Below are 22,415 nucleotides of genomic sequence, written 5' to 3' on the forward strand. Positions count from 1 at the left end.
ACGTTAAAAGGTTCCCCACAGGCGGCTTGACGTTCCTGCAATCCTTCCCCACCCAAACCTTCAAAGTATGGCTTAAGATAAGTCTAAGCCTAAGCCTATAACTATGTAATTCGTAATTTGTCTTATTTGAAACATTTAGCAAATTTTAAAATTTGCAATTAATCAACTGTTTTGAATCAATTAAAAAGCATCCACGTTTCAAATAACCCCAAATTACCTGTGCATACAACTCTAATGCATATTTAATCATTTTCTGTTTATTTGTATCGAACACTAAGAGTATTATGATCATATGCATTTATTTTTTTCGCATCCTTCTTTTCGCAGAACGAAGAAAATTCAGAGGAACCTTCAGTAAGCGTGCGTTGTTCTACCCGGATTATTTTGTGAGACGAGAGACATGTTTGTTTTGCTTTCTGTCGCTCTGTGTTTCCTTGGTTACCTTATGTGTATAAAACTGATATATAATAGGTTTAATAAGCTATGGCCGTCGTCACGGAATAACATTTTACGTTCTTCGAGTCGCGCTAAAGATGTAAACTCTCTGCTGTCACGTGATCCGCCTGGTTTGCCGTGTAGGACTTGTGAAACTGACGCGCGCGCGCTCGATGGTGTGCGGGTTCTGCTCGTCACCGCGCATCCTGATGACGAATGCATGTTTTTTGCGCCAGCGGTTTTAAAACTGTCCGAATCAAATGCAGCTGTTTACTTGCTGTGCTTGTCATCAGGTACGTCTCCCTTTAAGAATTCCACAAGCATATTATAGAAAGTGTTTAAAATCCTCTTTGTTTAAAGCAAGGACTTGGATTTTTGTCCTGCTACCATAACAACAGGTCAAAGTGTTCATCATAATATATTCCCCATCAAAATGTAAGCACATATATATTCAATATAAGTAGGTTCTGTAAACTCAGTTGCCTGTTTGTTAAGTATACATGCACATATACACTCATTCTTTCATTTCATAGCTGCTTTATCCTGGTCTGAGTGGTGGTGGTGGATTCAGAGCATATCCCAGGAATGAAAGTGCACACACATTCACATTTATGGGCAATGTCCATCCATCTATCCATCTTCTGTACCGCTTATCCTACACAGGGTTGTGGGGGAGCCTGGAGCCTATCCCAGGGAGCTCAGGGCACAAGGCGGGGGACACTTGCATACACACACATACACCAGTTCACTCACTACGGACAATTGGAAATGGAAATGCCATTCAGCCTACAACGCATGTCTTTGTACTGGGGGAGGAAACATGAGTACCCGGAGGAAACCCCCAAAGCACGGGGAGAAAATGCAGACTCCTCACACACAGGGCGGAGGTAGGAATCAAACCGCCAACCCTGGAGGTGTGAGGCAAACGTGCTAACCACCAAGCCACCATAAGGACGACATAGCATAGTATCAACATATCTAAACACACTTTGCTTTTTATATATAGGACAATTTGTATTCATGTCCCGTAAAAGACAGGGACCACCCCAGGTCCACTACTGATCAAATATTATTTTGCTGATGGATCATTCTCAGCACAGCAGAAACACTGATGTGGTAGTCATTAGTGCTGCGGTCTTAAACCAACACTGATGAAGCGTAGAGGAGGATTAACACACACACACACACACACACACACACACACACACAGCTGTTTGTGAAGCATTGCCAAGGGTTTCTTTTTAAATTATTTTGTTACAGTGGTGGAAATCACAACCTACTACCTAATTACCAAAGTTATATTTATTACTGAGTTATATTTATTGAAATATTTGATAAATAATGTCAACTTGGATATATTTTTTTTCTGTGGCAAATTCAGGAATTAAAATTTCCCCATTACTGCAATAATTAGCCAGAATCATGCCACATTCTTGTGAACATTTGAAGAATGAGCCTAATATATGGATAGTCCATAAAATAGATCTGTACTGAGGGGGTCCAGGGAATTTTTTTAAACAGCTAAAGATGTCCCTCAAAAGTTTGAGAACCACCGAGTGAAGTGTTTAACCATACACCTGCAAGATGGGCCGTCAAGGGAGCCATGTCTGGTCCCTAACATGTTCCCTTTCCACTGAGACTAAAATAAACCGTGGAAACTTGATAATATAATCAGTTCAGCATTTACTGTACAGCACTCAAGCTAAAGACAGCAATTTTACAATTCTAAAGTGACATAATAGTAGGTGTACTTGATTCACTAAGGTGGCAGCTGAGTGTTACAGTACAATATGAATTTACTGTACTAAGGATTATTGAACTCAGGAATGACATCATATCAATATGTCTGTCATATTTAGGGAATTACTACAATCAAGGGGCCCAGCGTAAAGAGGAACTGCTTGGCAGCTGTGCTGTTTTGGGAATTCCAGCTCACAGAGTCACTGTTATTGACAACAAGTAAGAGCAACAACACTCTATGGAGCTTGTGAACAGCATGGTTTAGGTGTAGCATTCGCATTTTTTTCATGTGACCCCAGGAGACATGCTAAAAAACTATGCTAAAACAGTGGTCAGATCCTGAATAAACTTGAACAGAAAGCAAATTCGCTGAAGGGGAAAGGAATTAGGATGTGAAAGAAATGCGTTTGCTTCTTATAGACTTTCTCTTCATGCCAATGTTGTTTAGGTGAAATTTGACTTGCAAATTTTTTGCAAACCTAGAAAAAAGAAGGAGGGGCTGTGGTCTCTGTTCAATAGAAACTCAAGATGTTTATCGTTTATGCTGTTGACACAGAGCTGTTTCATCCGCTGGAATATTTTTGTGGGTTTTTGTGGTAAAAGTCGGCTTTTTGTGGGTTTTTGTGGTAAAATTCCGCTTTTTCTCTCTGCCAGTTTCTTGTCAGCATTGTTGGCACCTCTTTAAGCACTTTTTTTGTTGTTGTTGATTAAAGAAAATATAAGGAAAATACCATCAGCAGAACCGAAATGTATTAGATAGTTTTCCAGCAATACAATGGTAAGATCTGAAATAAAATCAACAATTCATTAGTTATTAGATTTTTTTTTTATTTATCACATAATGGTTATTTAACTGAATGGTATAGTGCATTGTAAATTTCCATTCATTCCATTAAAGGTGAAATAGTTCTTGTTTTTTATTTCTTACTTGTACATATAAGTATGTAGAACATGATTAAAAACAATGGGTTAAGCCGTGGCCTTAGCAAATGTTTATTAAGTCAGTGAGAAAACCAGTTTGGAAAACTTATTTCTGGTCTGGAAAGATAGTTTGTGTTTTATAGACACTATATGGGCCACCTAAGATCTTGGGGGCGGAGTTTCATGAACATTCAAATGTCGAACCCACCTGACCATTAGAGATTTAGTCTAAAAAAAAATAATAATAATCTTACTTAATGCACCTTTGAATACTATACTTATTAATACTAAGTCTATGCAACAAAAAGATGTTCAGATCTGTCTTAGAATTTCGATTTCAGGGGAGATGATGGCCTGAAACACAATTGGATCAGATTTGACGTATTTTCCAATCGAAACTGAAATCAAAATTGAAAAGTTGTGTAGAGAAAGAGCGCTGATTGGTTGAGATCCTAATGAAGGTAATAAAATGGGTGAACTGAGGAATCAGATTTTATTTTAACACGTCATGTTAACTGACAGAGCTCTTGTCTTCAAGCCTACGTTACATCTCTGAGCTCTGACATCAGAAATAGAGATAAGAGATGTGCTTTCCCATCAGTGGAAACTTGATGCTCAAAGTAGTTCAGCATTTACAATACAATTTACAATACATGAGCTTCAAAACTGCCCCATTAGGCTAATCAAGTGTCTCCTCATCCATCAGCCTTCAGCGCTGACAATAAAGCCGAATCTGCTCATGGCGCTCACGGCGTTCCTTCTGCGCTCTGTGAATAAACAGTGAAGCTCAAATGGGGAGCCCCACCCCCCAAGCTCTCAGTCCCAGCAAGCGGAGTCATTAAGGGCCTACCATGCTGGGCACGGACCCTCCCCTTCTCCCCTGGCTACCAAAAGAGCAAACAGTGGTCAGGCTACAAATCAAGGCCGTCCATTCGGACCACAACAGAGCTTTAGAGCAGCCGGGCTGATGTATTAGCCCCCTCTGTCACCGGAACCATTAAGCACAAAGTGTCTCAGAGGAGAAGTTGTAGAAGTTGTGACTATCAGATCTCAGAGAAGAGGAGATCCCCAGGGCATCGTTCAAGCTCCAAACAGTGGGATATGAATCTTTTTGTTCACGTTAACTTAAAGGAGCAAACTCCTACATGTCCTGACACTGTATTTTTTTTTTTTCCAAATCATAATTTATCCTGTAATTTCAGTGAACCAGAAATTATACCCTAGTCTTCCCAAGCATTAAAATACAAACTACTCTGAGCTTCGGTTTCATGCCCTCCTCATTCCTTGTTCCTTAGACGAACAGGAATGAGCGGATAAATCCTCATTCGCAAATCCTGCTCAAACAGGGATGATGTCATGCTTTGGCCGTGGCTCAGATTTTGAAACCAGAGGCTGAAACGGAGGCCCAGATCACTGGCTGCTGCTTTAAAGAGACCCAGCAGTTTTATTAACTGAGGTTAGGGTTTCTATGCGTCAAGCTGTGTAGAGAAAGAGGGCTGATCGCTTGCGATGATAAATCTGCTGGAGATGGAATAGTGAAATATTCCTGGTTGAACCAGACGAATTGTTAGAATACAGTAGGAAAATCACATGTCCGGCTTCTCAACTACTCAGAAACTTCATTTGCCCTAGAGCAGAACTGCACTGTAATGCAAAATGGCTTTTGTGTCATTTATGGATATTTCAGTTATCAGATGAGCATGAACCACAAAATGAACATCAGATATTCTGGCCCGAATTTAGACGTTCGACTTTTAAGGAATCGCATTTGTTTGTGTTTCCCAACGGCCTTTCGAATACCTTTAATTTACAGTCTGTCACTTGCTGTGGTCGGATTTCTTCAGATCAGAGTCAGATGTTCTAAGAATATCACCTGACATCTTGCCAAGAAATGTGCTATGGAAGCAATTATATAAAGCAGCTGTGTGTGTGTGTGTATGCGCAAGTTCGCAGGTCTCGCAGCTGTGATTGAAATCTCCTGTGCTGTCTGTTCTGGAAGGCCTAACACTTCATTAAGCATGTATCGGAAATACACGGAGAACAGCTAACACGGATTACAGAGTATTTACAGAACAACTGCTTTAAATATTACCAAAAATCTATCAGGCAAAAAAAAGAGGTTTTTGGTCCTAAGCATGTAGGGAGTTTTGGTGTGTGGCTCTAGTATTTTGGCAGAGCCCCTTCCACAAAATACAGTGCCTCGTCCGCCAAACCGCTGTGTACCAAATGGCCATTTCGTCCTTCACCTCAAGTGTTGCTGAGGAACAATCCAGAACGTAACACAAATTCTGTCATGTTCTACATTTCCTTTTTATATTATTTATTCTTTGGCAAGACACGTTTATCCAGAAGCTTACAAACGAGGCAGCGCGCAACTCAAGCATGTATCCGAGCTCTTGAGGGTCAGGCGCGTTGCTCAAGAACCCAAAAGTGGTGTTCTGGCAGAGCTGGGATTTGGAATTCACAACACAAAACCTCAACCACTGGAGCTGTTTTTCCACCAGCCAAAGTCCACCCTAACCCCAGGCACTAACAGTCCAAGTTAACTCAGGAAATTCAAGGCTCTGGTGTAATGCCTTAAATGGAGCACACTTTCTTACAGGCACAACTCTCAAACACAGCAACATCAGGGCATTTCTAGTTCACATCTCAAAGATTCAATCCCAAAAGCAAAGTTAAACCAGCACTACCATCAAACTGCTTGAGGAAAGTACACCATGGTTGACACACACACTTTTTTCCACCAGCAGAACGGCAATGCTGTGCTGATTCAAGGACATTTTTAGAACCGGTCTGCATTTCCACCATTTTGAGATCCAAATCATCGTACCGTCAGATGTAGGAGTTTCCGAATGCACGGTACATAAAAAAGTGTACCTATGGCTTTGAGTCAAATCCAGTATGGTGTTTTTTTATCGCTTTCACATGTTTATAACAATCATGTAGCTACTCATCATTAGCAAGGTAGCTCCTCTTTATTTTGCTCATTCACAGTTGCAAATTTTTCACCTTCATAAACATTCAACCCTCAGGTCTTATTTTAATAATTAAATAGTTGTCATGGCAACGAAAATGGCACTGAATCCAAGTCTTTGATGGCACCGGTACTTGGTTCCAGTTTAGCTGCATTTTTGTTGCTGAAATCGAACATATTTCTGCTTTCTTCCTTTGCTCTCATTCTGGATTCTGCTTTCACGTAGTAGTGCCCCTGACTAGACAAGATACAAGATACACATCAAACTGTGCCTTGTTTAAACGATACGCATGTAACATGCGGCGGCTCTTAGTTGATTAATAAGGAATAAAATACAACGGGGCATGCTGTTATAGTAAAATAATCAACGGCAGGGTGGTGTGATGTAGCCTGACACGAAGGGTTATTGTTAGTAACCCGAAGTGATTATTTTCCTATAGCACCACATCCTGAAGTGTTTTATTTCTCTTATACTGCAATAATTTGCCAAGAATTACAATTATTGAATTGTAAAAAAAAAAAATTTTGTGTTGTGGAACGCCTGCGAAACTAGTAAGTTCCTGTTACCGCTTATTTTATAGCATCCATAAACAGTAATTCCCTCACCAGCCTCTTTTTTTCCTCTTTCTTAAACTTTAAAAAGACAAAAAAAAATGAAGCTGGGCTGCTGAGTGAGATTGCAGGTCCAAATGCCACAACCAAGGGAGCAAAATTAGGGGTGGGAGGGGTGGTGTACTCTCTCACCTGTCAATCAGAGCGACTCTAGCCAATCATGGGTGTCTGTGAGCTCATGTATGCAGAAGAGGGTAGATAGCGCTTTCCTCTGAGTATGTCACACTGCCCTGTGATGCAGCATGAGCAGCAGTTCAAAAAGATGTGGTTTACTGGCTTCACGTGTCTGATGGAAGCACGTGTTAGCCTTCACTCTCACCCATTGGTATCTCTTGTATGATAGTGGAGAGCTGGGTGGTGGGTGGGAATTGGCAGGCGAACAAGTTGGGAGAAAATGGGGGGAAAATGCAGTTCGTCATGTTATAGAGAAACCGGAAAAGTGCAAACACCTCTTTCCTGAAGATTACCCGTGTCGGAAAGCTTTACACCGCTACTATTAGTCAGAGCCATGCTGACATAAAAATGAATTAACACCTTCTGACCAATCAGATTTGAGACTTTGCCAGCATTGTGGTATAAATTTATATAACATAAGCTGGGAATTTGGTGGGAGATCTGTCTGGGGTCTAGTTTGGATAAACCTACTGGTCATACACAGAAGCAGGGAGTTTTCCAAGAAGTGTGAGCATGTGTGTGAGCGAATGTGTGTGTGAGAGATTAAGCAGTGGGGCTCAACTGGGCCACTCGTGTCATGTGAACTCAAACACTCATCTAATCACTTGGCACTATGCCTAGACTGTCATCCTCTCTCTCTCTCTCTCTCCCTCTCATATATATGTGTGTGTGTGTGTGTATATATATATATATATATATATATATAAGTATACTGTATCTGTATATTACTATATATGTGTTCGATATGTAAGAGATATTTTCTCCCATATCAGATATTTGTGTACAGATATACAGTTATCATCTCTCCTATAAAATCCTCTTCTAGACATTTCTATGCTTCTCTAGGTCATAACTGAATATGAAATATGAAAATCTCATTGTTATTTTACGTTGTTAACTTTCTAGTGCCTCAAGATACATGAATGTTGCTTTGGTCTGTCAGGATTCTGTAGCGCTGACTCCACAGCCTGTGTTTCCTCTTCATTTTTGTGCTCCCTGGGCAAATTAAACCTGAAATCCAATAAAATACAATATCATTCATTTTTTGCTTCGCGGTATGTTGTATTCATAAGCGTTGTACTTTTTTCTAAGCTTGTTATAGTTTAATTTATAGGGAGCTTGGTAGCTGACAAAACTACTTGAATATGAATTTTGTATATTCGACTTATACATAAGTGACATTAAATTTTTTTTTTTCTGTAGTGTATTTAATAAATCGACATTTTTGTCCAGATTTTCCTTTGTTTTAAACTTGCTAGGGGTAGGATTTGCCTTTAAAAACATATCATTCAAAATTACAGGTTACAATTTTGAGTTAAAAAAAAAAATAAATCAAAACCCTACATACAAATTTCAGAAATATAGATTTTATGTAATTTAGGCCAAAGGTAAAGCATCAGCTTTATGTTAAACATCGGCATGATGTTAAATGCTCAATGCTTAGTATATGCCTAGTGTAACTATTAAGGTAATGTTCTAGCTAGTTAGGCTAAACCAACATTAGTTTCCTGGCAATTGTTAGCTGCTTCATAGTTATTTATAAACTTTAGATGCATTTATGGTTCATATATAACGTTTTGCCTCCACGTAACTCTACCACGTCTCTTCACTTCACGCTCATGGATGTGAGCGTGGCAGATGACTGTGATTGGCTAAATGCCGAGCTTCACCACTATGAAAGCACCTTGATGCTTCACTGTTGGCTAAATTTACTTAAAATATGTATTTCTGAAATTTGTATTTAGGGTTTAGATTTTTTAAAATCATATAAAATCTCAGGAAAATCTTAGCAAATCATTGTTAAAAATGTAAACACGCCACTGATAAAAAGGATTTTTATTTAATGTGATGTGTACAAAATTCATATTCAGATATTTTTGTCTGCTTCCAAGCTCCAAAACAATTAAAGTTGTGGAATGTTTACAAAACGGGTTAGTTCCTGTTATCACTTACATTGGTATTTATCATGTAGCATAATTAGTGATATAGCCTAAAAATTATTCAGCTTATTGTCATGGTTACATTTAAACATGCTTTTGGTATTCATCCTTCCAGTACAGTTGCAGAGATTTGTAGAATCGTCCCATTGAAGATGTTCTGTTCATTAAACTATTCAAGTTTCACACCAGTCTCAACCTCAGTGATCTACTGTGTGTGTGTGTGTGTGTGTGTGTGTGTGTGTGTGTGTGTGTTAATCCAGCCAGGTCATTTGGGCTCAGGAGAGGTCACAGAGAGGACTAGTGAGTGTGTAGTATTAACCAGCCCTCAAGCTTAATCGTTGCCTCTCTAATACACACGCACACACACACACACACACACACACACACACACACACACACACAGATAGATTGTAAGTGATGCTACAATTTCAGGTCACATGGATTACCTGCTTCCCTCTCTCCCTCTCCACCTCCGCTATGCTGACAGCCTGTGCACTGCAGTGCCTTCTGGGTAATCCTTTACTCCCGCTCCACCCACATGTGCCAAGATGACCTCTCTATATTCTCTCTCTTGCCTCTCTGTATTATTCATGGAGGTGGAGTGCAGATGCTGTCTGTGTGTTCAGCCCACCTGTCTGCTGGGAAAACATGAGCACAGAGTTCTTGTCCTCTTTTCCCCCTCCTCCCTCTCATCTCCATTCCTTCTTCCAGTTTTTTTTTTTTTTTCAGACAGGAGACAGGACAGGAGGTGAGGTTCTTCGAAGAAGTTTGTTATTTCATGCGTTCTTGTTACACCACGCTTCCTGCTGCTCTTAGCTGACATGGCTTGATGCCTATTTTGAGAGCTTGGAGCTTCTTCTGTTTTATTACAGCCCAATAGAATTCTCAAATCTGATTGGTCAGAAGATATTGATTACTTTTCTATAACAGCAGCTCTGACAGTAGTTCCTGATGCAAGACAAAGCACACGTCTATATGAACACACATGGTCGAATATGTTATCGTTTCCATAGTAACGATGCTCCATGTAATCTAAACCTAATAATAAACAGATTAAAAATGTTGTTGTTGTTTAACAAAGAAAAACGTACAATCGTTGATATGGTCGATGTGGAAGCTTTATTTAACGCTTATGGAAGGAGTCTCCAGTGTCAGAGCATTCTAATGCACCATGGGAAAGTGTTTGTAGATGATATAACATCAGTAATAACAGGAACTAACTTGTTTCATGGACATTCCACAACATTAAATGTAACTATAAACTTTAATAAATAAAAAATGTTAATTGTTGGCAAATTGCTATGGTGTAACATGAACAAAACACTTCAGTACATGCTGTGATAGTGATTAATCAACATCCGCGTGATAACAAGAACTCCATTTCCTGTGAATCCGTATCATACCACCCCGTTGTTGATTATTATCCTATACCAGCACACCTCCACGTGTTTGATTCATCACACCTTATTCATCTGTGCTTTATATGATAAGGTCATGTCAGTTTTCCCGTCCAGCAGCGGAACATTTAACTCAAAGCAGCATTCAATTTGTTTATTCTAAATTCTCTAAATGAAATCGTCGATTATTTGTCACAGAAGAGTGTTATAAGCGCCACGACAGCCGGGTTTTCGTGTACTGTAGAGGGAACATTTGATCCAAACCAGAAGTCCAAATTTCAGTGACACATTTGCAAAAAAAGGAGGCGAGTGTAAACTGTAAGCTTACTGAGTTCAGATCCTCTGTGTTTAATTATACATTGGGTGGAAAATAAATCCTGTCTGATTTATTGGCTGGAAGTCAGGGGTGGAACTCAGGGTCGGGGGCTGAGAGCTGATGCCAGGGTCCGGAGAAGAGCTGCTTAATGCAATCGCCAGACGGCACGGGAAACACGCTAGCTGCCAAAAGCTCGTCACAAGACAACAAGATGGATCTTTTTTCTTTTGTGCTCCATTTTTCCATCTAAAACATTTGGAATGGATTTTATTTCAAGAGATAAACATTAATCATACAATAATCACACAATAATCATGCCTCTACTGCAGTATCAAGAATTTTTGTTTGTTGTTTTTCGATTTTACAGCATAGTGCCTTGTTAGCAGAGCAGATGAGCAAATGAGAGTTTTAATTCATTTGTAAGTTCTGATTTAATATCAGATGTAAAACAAATACATATTGAGTATAATTTTTACTAAATGTGATGCGTAAGGCAAGACATGCTACATGATTATTGATATTCTTACCTTCTTACATTCTTCTTTTTTTTTTTATTCATTTATGCAAATGAGACTTCATCATCTAATTAAATATGTACGCATTTACATACTTAATAAAACCAACAATCTAGCATGCTGATGTTGTTAGAAATAAAAATCTTTTCTTCTTCATTTGTGAAGGTGCTCTCAAGAGAAAGATTTTTATGGAAATGTTTGTCCTTCATTTCTTTATTGTTTAATCAAGAAAATGTCGTAAATTACAGCACGATAATAAAGCAGCTCTGCTGCTCGGCCAAACATCTCCTTCTAATGCCCAATAATAATAAACCTATCACTGTTGTAAATGCTGTTAGAACAGCATTTAAATCCAAGAATAATTAACATTTTAAATAATTTCCTCTGTAATATCTTTTTAATGATGGACAAGAATGAACTTTTTCATGAAAATTTCATGATCTGTAAACAGAGATTTTTGGTTCTGAATATAGGAAATGATTTTGAGGTGAATTTAAAAAAAAAAGTGGTTTCATGTGTTTCCAGTCTAGTTATGAAGTTTGTAAAGGAAATAACATGTATTTTATGATGACACATAACCTGAACTTATATGACATGGAATATATGACATGATGTGATTGTACCTAGTGGGCGGAGCTTAGTTTCCGAAAATGCTATTGCTGCGAGTGAACAAAAACGTGAATTTTTTTTTATTACTGCAGTTTAAGAGAAGACATGTTTATAGGTGTCATTTATTCAGAAATCTGAAAAAAAATGTTTGATGTGATCGAAGTTGTTATGTCTTGCCTTGAAAATGTTTGGATGTTTAAAAAAAAAAAACAGATCAAAATATAAATTAGAAAATGAGGGAAATTTAGCAGCCTGCATGCAAAAAGAGTTCAAAATCAGTTCAACCGGTTAGATATCCCAGCATGCATTGGGGGAAAAGGCTCCCATGTTACCAGACAAAACAAGTGCTGGTGCATGCCCCCTTCTCCGCCTACACGCACACACACATCTCCAGTAGGCCAAAGTTCAACCACTACATTCACATGCCTGCAAGCAATTACACATCCACATGCAAGAGTTGCAGAGAGAGAGAGAGAGAGAGGGAGGGACGGAGAGAGGGAGAGAGGGAGGGAGAGGGAAAGGTTACTCTGGGCCATTTAGCACTGTTGCCATAGCGAAGCTAACACTCAATCCAACTTGAGAAAGGTCAGGTAGATCATGTGTCTTTTGTTTTCTTTTTGTCTTTCTCTCTCTCTCTCTCTCTCTCTCTCTCTCTCTCTCTGTCTTGGCTGCCAGCTCTGCCGCTCGGCCAAACATCTCCTTCAAAAGCCTGATAATAAACCTATCACATCTGATTTGGAATGAGATCGTTCAAAGCAAGAAAACATTAAAATTTCATACTGCAGATGCTGGAATGAAATTTGGCTTTCATTTTATTTCTTTTTTCTTTTCTTTTTTTTTTTTTTTTTTTTTTATCTTGCCCTGACGGCCGTGCTGCAGAACGTGTCGATGTGCACAAACGCAGAAGAGTTTATTAGTATATCTAGTGTAAGTAGAAGATAAAAGTGGGAGGGGAAGGAAATAAACCCTGCGTTTCTGTCATGTGTCACGGCATTCAAAGTGTAGGCAAACCAGTTTGTAAAAAAAAAAAAAATAAATGTGTGACTCTATTGAACTTTCCTGTCTTTAAATCCATCCCCCTTTTCCCTATAGCAGTGCATCATGCTTGTATGTTGGCCCTTCCTCTTTTAAACACCTTCCAACACTCTGAATGGCCACCATCCCTCTTTCCTCTATCTCTGTCTTTCCACCACACCCCTTTGAAAAAAAAAAAAAAGAAATGATCCCTTCTCCCATCACCTTCAGCTACCAAACACCTTCTCATCACCCGCTCTGAGGTGGTATCACCCGCAGCTAACCTCAGTGACCCTGGCTAGTGTTTGATTTGTGGCCATATCCATCATGGACCAGAACAGCCACCACTGTCCAAATCTCTTTGTGAGCTGAGAGAAGGGGACAGAATGAGGGTGGAGGGTGGCAATTCACCCTCCTCTCTCTCTCTCTCTTTCTCTCTCTCTCTCTCTTTCTCTCTCTCTCACTTGATCTTCATCATTCTCACATACCTCTATCATTCTTTTTTCATTCTTTTTCCTATGTTTCACTGTATCTCACTCGACAGCTTCCTCATTCCTTCACCTTCTTTTACTCCTCTCCCTCCCTCATCTCTAACGTATTTTCTTTTACCTTTTTACCTTCATACCTTTCAATCTTTCTTTCTCTCTCTCTCTCTCTCTCTCTCTCTCTCTCGGCTGCCAGCTCTGCCACTTGGCCTAACTTATTGTCTTTTACCTTTTTACCCTCATATCTCTCTCGCTCTCGCTCTCGCTCTGTGTGTGTCTCTTGCTCTGTTTCTGACCTTGATCTCAGATGTTGCTGCAGGCTGTTTTTGACATGTTCAGTGGCAAACGTTTAGACACGCCTACCCGAATCCAAGCTTGAGTCGTCCTATCCGATCTCCTACGGCTGTAACTGTGCCAAAAAATCTATACAGTGAGAGACAGAGAAAGAAAAGGTTGGCCAGTCGAGTAGAAGTTCAGTTGTGCATTAGATAAAGCCTGTAAAATCTATTCCGTGGTAAGAATAGTCATGGATTTTTGAAATTGTACTTCGAAGGCTAAACATTTTACCTGCTTTTATACCACAGCATAGTTCTGATTGGTCAGAAGGTCAGAAATCACAGGTTTATATTACTATGGTCTAATACATGATCGTTTCTATAGTAACCACTTTCAAATGGACTTGTATGGCGAAAACAGATTTGTTATTTAGCAAAGACAAACATCTAAATGTTGAAGCTTTCTCTAAGGAGCGTTAAATGAAGAAGTCCCTAGTAACAGTCAGTAAAGTCTTCTTAGGACAAAGGGCTTTGCAGTTTCTTGGTAATGTGACGAGTGGATGGTGAGGGAATGGCTGTTTATAGCTGCTATAACGTAAGTGATAACAGGAACTTGTTTCACAAAAGCTGACTATAAATGCATAAAAAGTATTATGTGTTGTTCTGTAATAAATTTGCAAAAATGTTAGCATAGGAACGTTATAAAAAACGCTTTGGGACATGCAGTTACTGCAAAATAATCCACTTCACGTTATCACCCCATCCCATGGATTATTTTCCTATAACACTGTGTCCTGAAGTGTTTTATTCTTTACTCTTATTCCTTTAAAGATGCAATAGTCAATTTTTTTTTATTTGTTTCTTGTATAAAAAAACCTGGAAGTTAGGTAAAACAGGATGAAATATAAAGTGTAAATATAAAGTGTAAATATAAAGCCTCAGCACAAGTGTATTAAGTGGCTGAGAAAACCCATTTGGAAAACTGATGTCCAGTCTGGAATGCTTGTTTGTGTTTGGATGTGCCTCCTGTCATAGATCCTGGAGCGGAGCTTCGTGAACATGGGTGGGTATAGGGGGATAATGTTTTAATATTCAACATTAAAATGTTGAATGTAAGACCTAATCTCACCTAATGTACCTTTAATATAGGCTACTAATCTAGTAGACGTAGATCAATATGTAGAACATTTTATTTGATTTATTTAGGGTTCATGTATATGTATAAGACATTTGTTAAATTTAAACACAAACCATTTTGTACAGAGTTCTCATTATGTCAAAGCATGCTGAAAAATAGCGTCAGATATCACGTAAGTATGGAACTGGAGGCATGTTCATATTCACACTGGTATTGTGACATGTGTGATGCAGCCTTTTTGCATACACATACAGTATTCTTAGTTAAAATGAAGTTCCTGAGCTGGAATGGGATGGAAACGGTTAAGCTCTTTGCCCCGCTCGCTCTCTGTGTAATGATGCCCCTCAGCACTTTGATTTCAGCTGAACTGCAGTGACCCCAGCGTGTCTGAAACACTCTCTGCACGCCTGGTTGCCTCTCTCACTCTGTCTCTTGCTCATGTTTGATGTCGGCACAGAGAGGCTGTGCAAGAAAGGGGGAAAAAAACTAGATGGAAAAACAAGGCATAGAGAGACAGAGAGACAGAGAGAGGAGGGGTGCTGTGAAAGATTGCCCAGCGAGATAGAGGTTCATTGACCTCCAATACATTGCTGGCTGAGCAGGGTGTCCGGATGAAAGGGAAAGCTATTTGTGTGTGTCTGTGTCTGTGCATGTGCGGGACAGCAATGCATGATGGCCCTAGTTTTCTCTGGGCTCTATTTTCAAATGAATGGGAGGCAAAGCCCCAGGCAACCTCCGACCCCAGGGTTCAGAAGGGGCCTGTAGGCAGCGTTCCAGCTGCGCCGTGTGGGACAGCAGCACTAAATCATTTTACACACACACACTGGGCCTACCAGCACACATTCACTCTACCGCCCTCATGGCCCAAAATCTCTGGAGGAACAACTGGTACAGTTTTGGTTGGAGCTCACTGTAATGTGTGTGTGTGTGAGAGAGTGTGTTATGACACAACATGTAATAATACATTGTAATAAATAATGTAATATTACTGGAAAATAATATATTAGTGGAATATCTGTGGAAGGAACTAGCGAAAGCTAATAAATGTAAAAATGAAAGCGTCATGAAATAAATTTTGTGAATATGTTTATTTGTGAGAACTCATACTCATGATAGAGTAGTTGCTTGCCAATTTTTAAAAAAAGAATTGTCTCCATAAATGGGTTACCTACAAGAGCAAGCAAAAGACAGATTAGCTAGCTAGCTAAGTTACTAACATAGTGTTGTAGAAATTAGACAATTAGCAAGATACCAACATAGCATTCTAGAAATTTAATTTAAATTCATTCTAGAAATTATCTAACTAGATAGATATAGCCAGCTAAGTTACTAATATAATGTTTTAGAAATGAGTTAATTAGCTAGCTAGATAAGTTTGTTAGCTTACTAAGTTACCAACATAGCATTCTAGAAATTTGACAATTAACTAGCTAGATAGCTAAGTTACTGACAGAGTGTTCTAGAAAGTACATAATTAGCTAGGTAGCTACCTAGCTAAGTCACTAACAGTGTTCTGGAAATTTGATAATTAACTCAATAGACAGGTTATTTAAGTTAGCTAAGTTACCAGCATAGTGTTCTAGAAATTAGTTAATTAACTAGCTAGATAGGTTCACTTAAATAATCACTTGCTAAGTTACCAACATAGTGTGCTACAAATAAGCCAGCTACTGTAGATGGCTAACTGCACACATGGAGGAACAAAACTGGTGCACAAAAGGAATTGTTAGCTAATGAAATGAAAATCAAAATGTAATCTATATTAACTATGCCAAATGCAGACAAACCATCAAGCTAGATCAAGTTTGAGGTTAAGAGTTTTTGAATGGCTCTTTTGTGAAATTTTATGAACATAAAATATTAAATCATGTGTAATGGGTATAAAAGTACTTTTTACAGAAAGTATTGTTTTTTTTTTGTGCCTGGCTCTTGCTCACCCACCAAATGTGGTTATAATTAGGCACTGAATGGTAACTATGTTAATTTACCAGCTGCCTTGGTGGATAACCTTACAGTGCTGCTCATAAAAAAGTCTGTATATTATGTTAGTCCCTGTATGTATCACATAAAGAGTGTCACCTGGAACATCCACACTCTCTTTACCCAGCATGATTACTTTCCATCCAGTTTATCTCTATCTCTATACGCTACTCTTGTAACTTGTCATTTGTGTACTGTTTTTCTATTCACAGCTTGCAAAAGCTTAGTTGCAGTACATATTGAAATACAAACAGATAGCATGCAATAATCGAAACCAGGTAGAAGAATAACCATCTTTAGATTATCTGCAAATTGTTATATGTTTGATGAAATGTTTTGGCTAGCTCCTGAGTTGTGCAACTGGTAAGCATTCACCTGACCATCAGGAGATCACGAGTTCAAATCCTGATGATGTCACAGCCATCCGTGGCCAAGAGTCTAGGGAGCAAAATTGGCCATGCTGTCTGGGTGGGACGGATGGCATGCTCTCTCTCCCCTGTAAATCAGAGTGACACTAGCCAATCATGGGCATCTGTGGGCTCATGTATTCAGAAGAGGGCAGATAGCGCTTTCACCTGAGCGAGTTACGCTGCCCTGTGACACAGCATGAGAAGCAGTTCGGAAAGATTGTGCTGTGTGTTAGGGGAGAGTTAGCTAGTGAGTGGGATTTGGTAAGACCAAACTGGGGAGAAAAATGGGAGATGTTTTGGCTGGTGAATTTTGAAAATTGGAAGTCGTTAGTCAGAGTAGCCAGTAAGTAATAAAATTGCACATCTACCACATAAGTAATTATTATTGGTGTCAGTGTTATATATTGCCATTTCTTTCTCTCTTTCCCTTTACAGAGAGTTGCAGGATGACCCAAAGACTGAGTGGAGCATCGCGCTGACCGCATCACTGATCCTTAAACACATCACAACTTATTCCATTAACCTGGTGAGAACTTTACTTTGGGAAATATAGACACCATGCATTTACTAGCTAATGACTCAGACGAAAAATGTAGCTTTTATACAGACAGTGTAATAACACTATGATAATGGAAAGGTACTAAATTTTCAGGAATATCAACATTTTCCTCAGATAGTCTTGGTAAATTACCTAAACAAGAAATTGAACAATTGACACTGAGTAAGGAATAAAACACAACGGGTTTGCTGTTATAGGAAAATAATCAACAAAGGGGTGGTGTGACGTGGCTTGATGTGAAGCTAGCTGATTTACCACCCCAAAGTTAATTATTTTCCAATACCAGCATGCCCCAAAGTTTTCTATTCGTCTTATACCACAGTAATTTGCCAATGCTAACATTTATTTATTTATTAAAGAACAACATGACACACCTTGTTTATAGTTAATGTTGTGGGAACAAGTTGGCTTCTGTTATTACTTACGTTATAGCAGTTAAACATCTTCTTAAAGAATGCTTCACTAAATCAACAATTATATGTTATTCTTTGTTACATAATCAGTACCGTGTATTGATTTGCAGTGGTTCTTTCCTCTAAGGGAACAACTGTACCCAAATCGTGTCACCAGAGTGTTCTGTCACGGTTTTTTCCTTTAAATTATCACCCATCTGTATATGACAAACCAACTGCCTTGAACATCTGGCAGAAGATCTTGAAGATCAGGTCTTCATCCAGTCATTTACATTTAAAGAATAAAAGTAAAGCAACAACTTTCAACACCGCAGTTTTGACTGCTTCATGGATGGCTGTGTTTTATGCAGGAAGATGGGGTGCTTTAATTAATCGACCAGTCTAGTTAATCCATAGAGTCTAGCATGACATCCGCCATCTGTATTTATCCCTAATTACACACACTAATATCCCACAATGCTCCTGGCCTCTCCTGGGCCGCCAGCAAGCTAACCCAGAGATTTTTATCGGGCTTGCCTAAGCGTTCCAGGAAATTTCCCAAGTGGAATTTCAAATCAACATCTGAACAAAGTTTTTTTTTGTTGTTTTTTTATCCCATACAACTCCTGCCTTTTTTTCTTTTCTCTCTTTCTCTCTCTGTCTCTCTCTCTCCTTGGCAAGCCATTAAGGCTCTGATTAAAAGCCCAAGCACGGAAGACTTGCATAAACAAACAACAACAAACAAATGGGCTGAAAGAGCAAGCACTGTTACGAAACGACTCCAGTTTGATATTTCCCTGAGCATATGTAAACACGCAAACTCACCATCACCAAGCCAGTGTCCCTCCCATCCTGCCGGGCCAAGTCACACTCCTAACAAGCTTATTATGATTTTTATTTAAAGCATAACATGCAAATCCTCAATTTGACAAAAGCCATTATTTTGCTTTGATTTCACATATGAAATGAAGTTTAGTGGCAAAAGGCTGTTATTGTAGCATATTGTGGTCATTGCAAAAAAATTTTGCATCTGGCCCTTCATTGTCTGTGTTTCAGTATTTATGGTTCAAGACAAACTTTACACAATGGAACAATTAAAGGGCAATAGGATCAATACACTGACCACAGCATGTTTACTTTTGGATGGAGGTGATGACCATTTCATATACCCTCCTCATACAAATGCTCTGCTCCACTTTATGTAATGTGTGGATTTCTGTCATATAATCTCCCACCTCGTGTCTGTAGAAGCCGCTTCCCTCAGCCTGTTTGCTTTGGCAACTTTCTACATTTCCACCAAATTCTCTTATTATGTCCGTTTCCCTCCCAGTCTAAAAATTCATCATGTACCCATCCCCAGCAGAAAGGCCCAACTCAAGTCTGCTGTATCAGGAACAGACGGGGTTTCCCAACTTTCTGGTGTGAAAAAACACATGCCGTGCATTTCTGCCTCCCTGCCAAACCAACATTTGGCAAAAATGCTGCATCTTCAGCGGATTATCTCAGATTTTTATCATATCTTTTTAACCCCACCAACCCGCAATGAAACAGCACAAATAGGAAAAGCACTTAAATGTCAGTTCTTGGCACTTGTATGCCAAGTGTTATGTTCATATTGCAATTCATTTTACATACAATATTTACATCTAGCTTGGGGTACTGAAATTCACCTGGAGCATATTTGAATTGCATTTGTAATTCATACGCTCTGGGGCATGTGAAGAAGTGTATGAAATGTAGTATGTTTCGTTTAGCAAGGAATAAAAAGTTAACAAAAAAGTAAAGCCTGAAGCCTGAAGTCTCAGCGCTATAACAGTTTGATTATTAGTGCTCACAATTCTGACTGGTAATTTCTATAACAGCATGGCTTTAGTGGAAGTTCCAGCTGCAAAGTTTATACTGACGCGCTTATTCTAATACGTTATTGTTTCTGTAGTAACAGCTTAAATAGGGACTTGTAATTTGAACACTGCACATAAATGGATTTTTAAAAAAATGATGTGTAATTCTTGATATGATGAAGTTTTCTGTAAGAAATTTAGCTTGGAAGGAGTCTCCATTGCCAACACTTTGTAACAGTCGGAGGTAAAGCCAAGTTTTCCGTCATGATTTACAGTTTCCCTAACATGACAAGCTGCTATTTTTGTCTTGAGAGATGGGAAAAAAGGCGGTTTATAGCTATTGTAATGGAAGTGATAACAGGAACATGGACGTTCCAGAACATTAAACATAACTATAATGGACAAAAAGTACAATGTGTCATTCTTTAATTAATAAAAAAAATGGAAATTGTTGGCAAATTGCTGGGGTACAAGAGGAATAGAACCCTTCAGGAACACACCTTGCATAGCTTTTCCTTTTTTTTATCTAAAATAATGAAGTGTTTTTGTTCCATTCAGTTTTAGTGGCCTCTACAGATGGTAGACAGGCTGTCAAGAAGCTGTGATAGGTTTTATGAAGTGAGTCCTAAATTTGAACAGTCTGTAACACTTTTGTGGCAAAAAGAACCTTGGCCCATTTTCTTGGGTTGTCATATAAAATGTTTCTTACACAAGGCATACATAAGCTAATCCTGCCATGCGTGTACTCGTTATGAAATGTGTCAAATGTTTCAGTGATTGCCGAACATGTTTTACCTGTCCCCATTTTTCCGATCTAATATTATGACTGTCTCTACAGGTGCTGACATTTGATGAGGGAGGAGTGAGCGGGCACGCCAATCACATCGCCATCTACAAAGCACTCAGGTAGCTTTATTTTCATCCTACTCAAGCAGAGTTTTCAGTTCATTTGTGTTTAGGGAGAACATTTGCTTCAACCCAAATAATGAAGACTCATTTATTTCACTTTGATTCGTTCGTGACATAAATCTTTACATATAGAATCTAATATATGTGGAAAATGATAGCAGGAAGCTAATAACAGGAGTGAGGGAATTCAGTAATAAGACACTGCACCATCAAAATTAGGTGTATAAGATAAAGACAGCTTTATCTGTTACTCCAGCAATTCATCATGAGTAGGAAAAGTTTTTAAAGTGTGCAGCCTTTGATTGCTGATCGCTTCATACACATACAGATTCACTGTCCGATGAACTCGCCATATCCTCACACCCAATGATGCCCTCTGTACAAGGTTAATGAAGTTCAAATCCCCAGTGAAGATAAGGCAGTGGTGACCCAAAGCACAGGTCACTTCTCTGGAATCACAGAGATAAAAACCCGACCAGCGTTCCTGCGATACGCCCCAACGGAATTGCACACTAAAGAAATCCGTGTTTGGTTATTGAGCAATGGTTGGTCGGAAGGGAGCAAGCCAAGCATTTTGTCTCGTCCAAATCTTGTCCTCATTACAGCAGCATGGAGAAGTGGTAATACACAGCCATCTGCGTGTTCTCAACTTTATTACACACTTCATTTCTTTCTTCCTTTTGGATTGGGAAGATGGCAAACAGCAACCAGGGTTAGTGGTCTGGGAAGTGAAGAGGTTTTTATGGCTGTATTGGAACATGGACACATTCTGACATATGACAATATTTGAATCTGTTGATTCAACTTTACTCATCCCATTTCATTCAGTTCAAGTTGGACTACATAACCTGTGAAGTGGGGTTACAGCTGAAGTCTCAAACCTTATTCCTGGAAGGCCACAGCTCTGCTGAGGCTGAGTTCGAAATGCCACTTGTATACAGTATACTTCATATTATTCTTTGCAAATAGTATGCAAGAATTATCATTTGGTATACTACAGCCTTTTGACCACCTGTCAGTCAAAGTAACTTACAGTGCCTTGCGTAAGTATTCACCTTCCTGGATTTTTCCACAGTCTGTAGTGTTACACCTAGTACTTAATTGGGATTATATGTCATGAATCTACATAAAATTGTATGTAATGTTAAAGTGGGGTGATATAAATATAGTTGGCAAAATTGCTTAAAAAAAAAAAACATTAAATTTGTGATTGCATGTGACATGTGAAACCCCTAAATTAATTCTGGCTCAACCAGTTCAACTAATCATATCATTAGTTGAATGGAATCCAGCTCTGTACATTTAAAGTATCACATGATCTCACTTGTTACTGGAAGGCCCCAGAGTTTGTTAAAGAACATAACTAAACAAGTAGAATCATGAAGACAACATAGCTATCAAAACAAATCCAGGACAAATTTCTGGGAAATTATCAATCAGGATTTAGTTATAAAACATAAGGCAAAAACTTTGAACATGCCACAGAGCACTATTAAGTCCATTATTTACAAAGAATTTGAAAGAATATGACAAGACTAGATAAGGCCATCCACCAAAAGTCAGTGACCAGTAGAGCAACCAAGAGGCCAAGGGTACCTCTGAAGGAGCTGGGGTGATCCATAGCTCAGATGGCACAATGCTGGGCTTTATAGATGGTGAGAAAAAAGCCATTATTGGGGGGTGACCTATATGATGGCAACCAAAGGTGGTTCCACCAAGTATTGACCCAGGGGGGTCAATACTTATGCAACCAGCAAATATCTGCTTTTTCTGTGCAAA

The 22,415-nt window shown here is 39.0% G+C and overlaps 1 protein-coding gene across 2 annotated transcripts in view; it reads left to right on the forward strand.

Annotated features, from left to right (window-relative positions):
* pigl (phosphatidylinositol glycan anchor biosynthesis, class L) overlaps positions 1-22,415 on the forward strand; it is a 27,172-nt gene continuing 4,757 nt past the window's right edge. Inside the window, exons 1-5 of one of the 2 annotated variants that reach the window (XM_026922401.3) lie at positions 1-65; positions 328-728; positions 2,295-2,394; positions 17,371-17,461; positions 20,566-20,633. In XM_026922401.3, coding sequence (XP_026778202.3) covers positions 401-728; positions 2,295-2,394; positions 17,371-17,461; positions 20,566-20,633 — 587 coding nt within the window. In that variant the 5' untranslated portion in view covers positions 1-65; positions 328-400. Of the gene's footprint in view, positions 66-191; positions 729-2,294; positions 2,395-17,370; positions 17,462-20,565; positions 20,634-22,415 lie in introns of those variants that run through there. The other variant, XM_053230466.1, reaches the window with a different exon arrangement.

This window comes from Pangasianodon hypophthalmus, chromosome 27, assembly GCF_027358585.1.
Source record: "Pangasianodon hypophthalmus isolate fPanHyp1 chromosome 27, fPanHyp1.pri, whole genome shotgun sequence".
NCBI lineage: Eukaryota > Metazoa > Chordata > Actinopteri > Siluriformes > Pangasiidae > Pangasianodon > Pangasianodon hypophthalmus.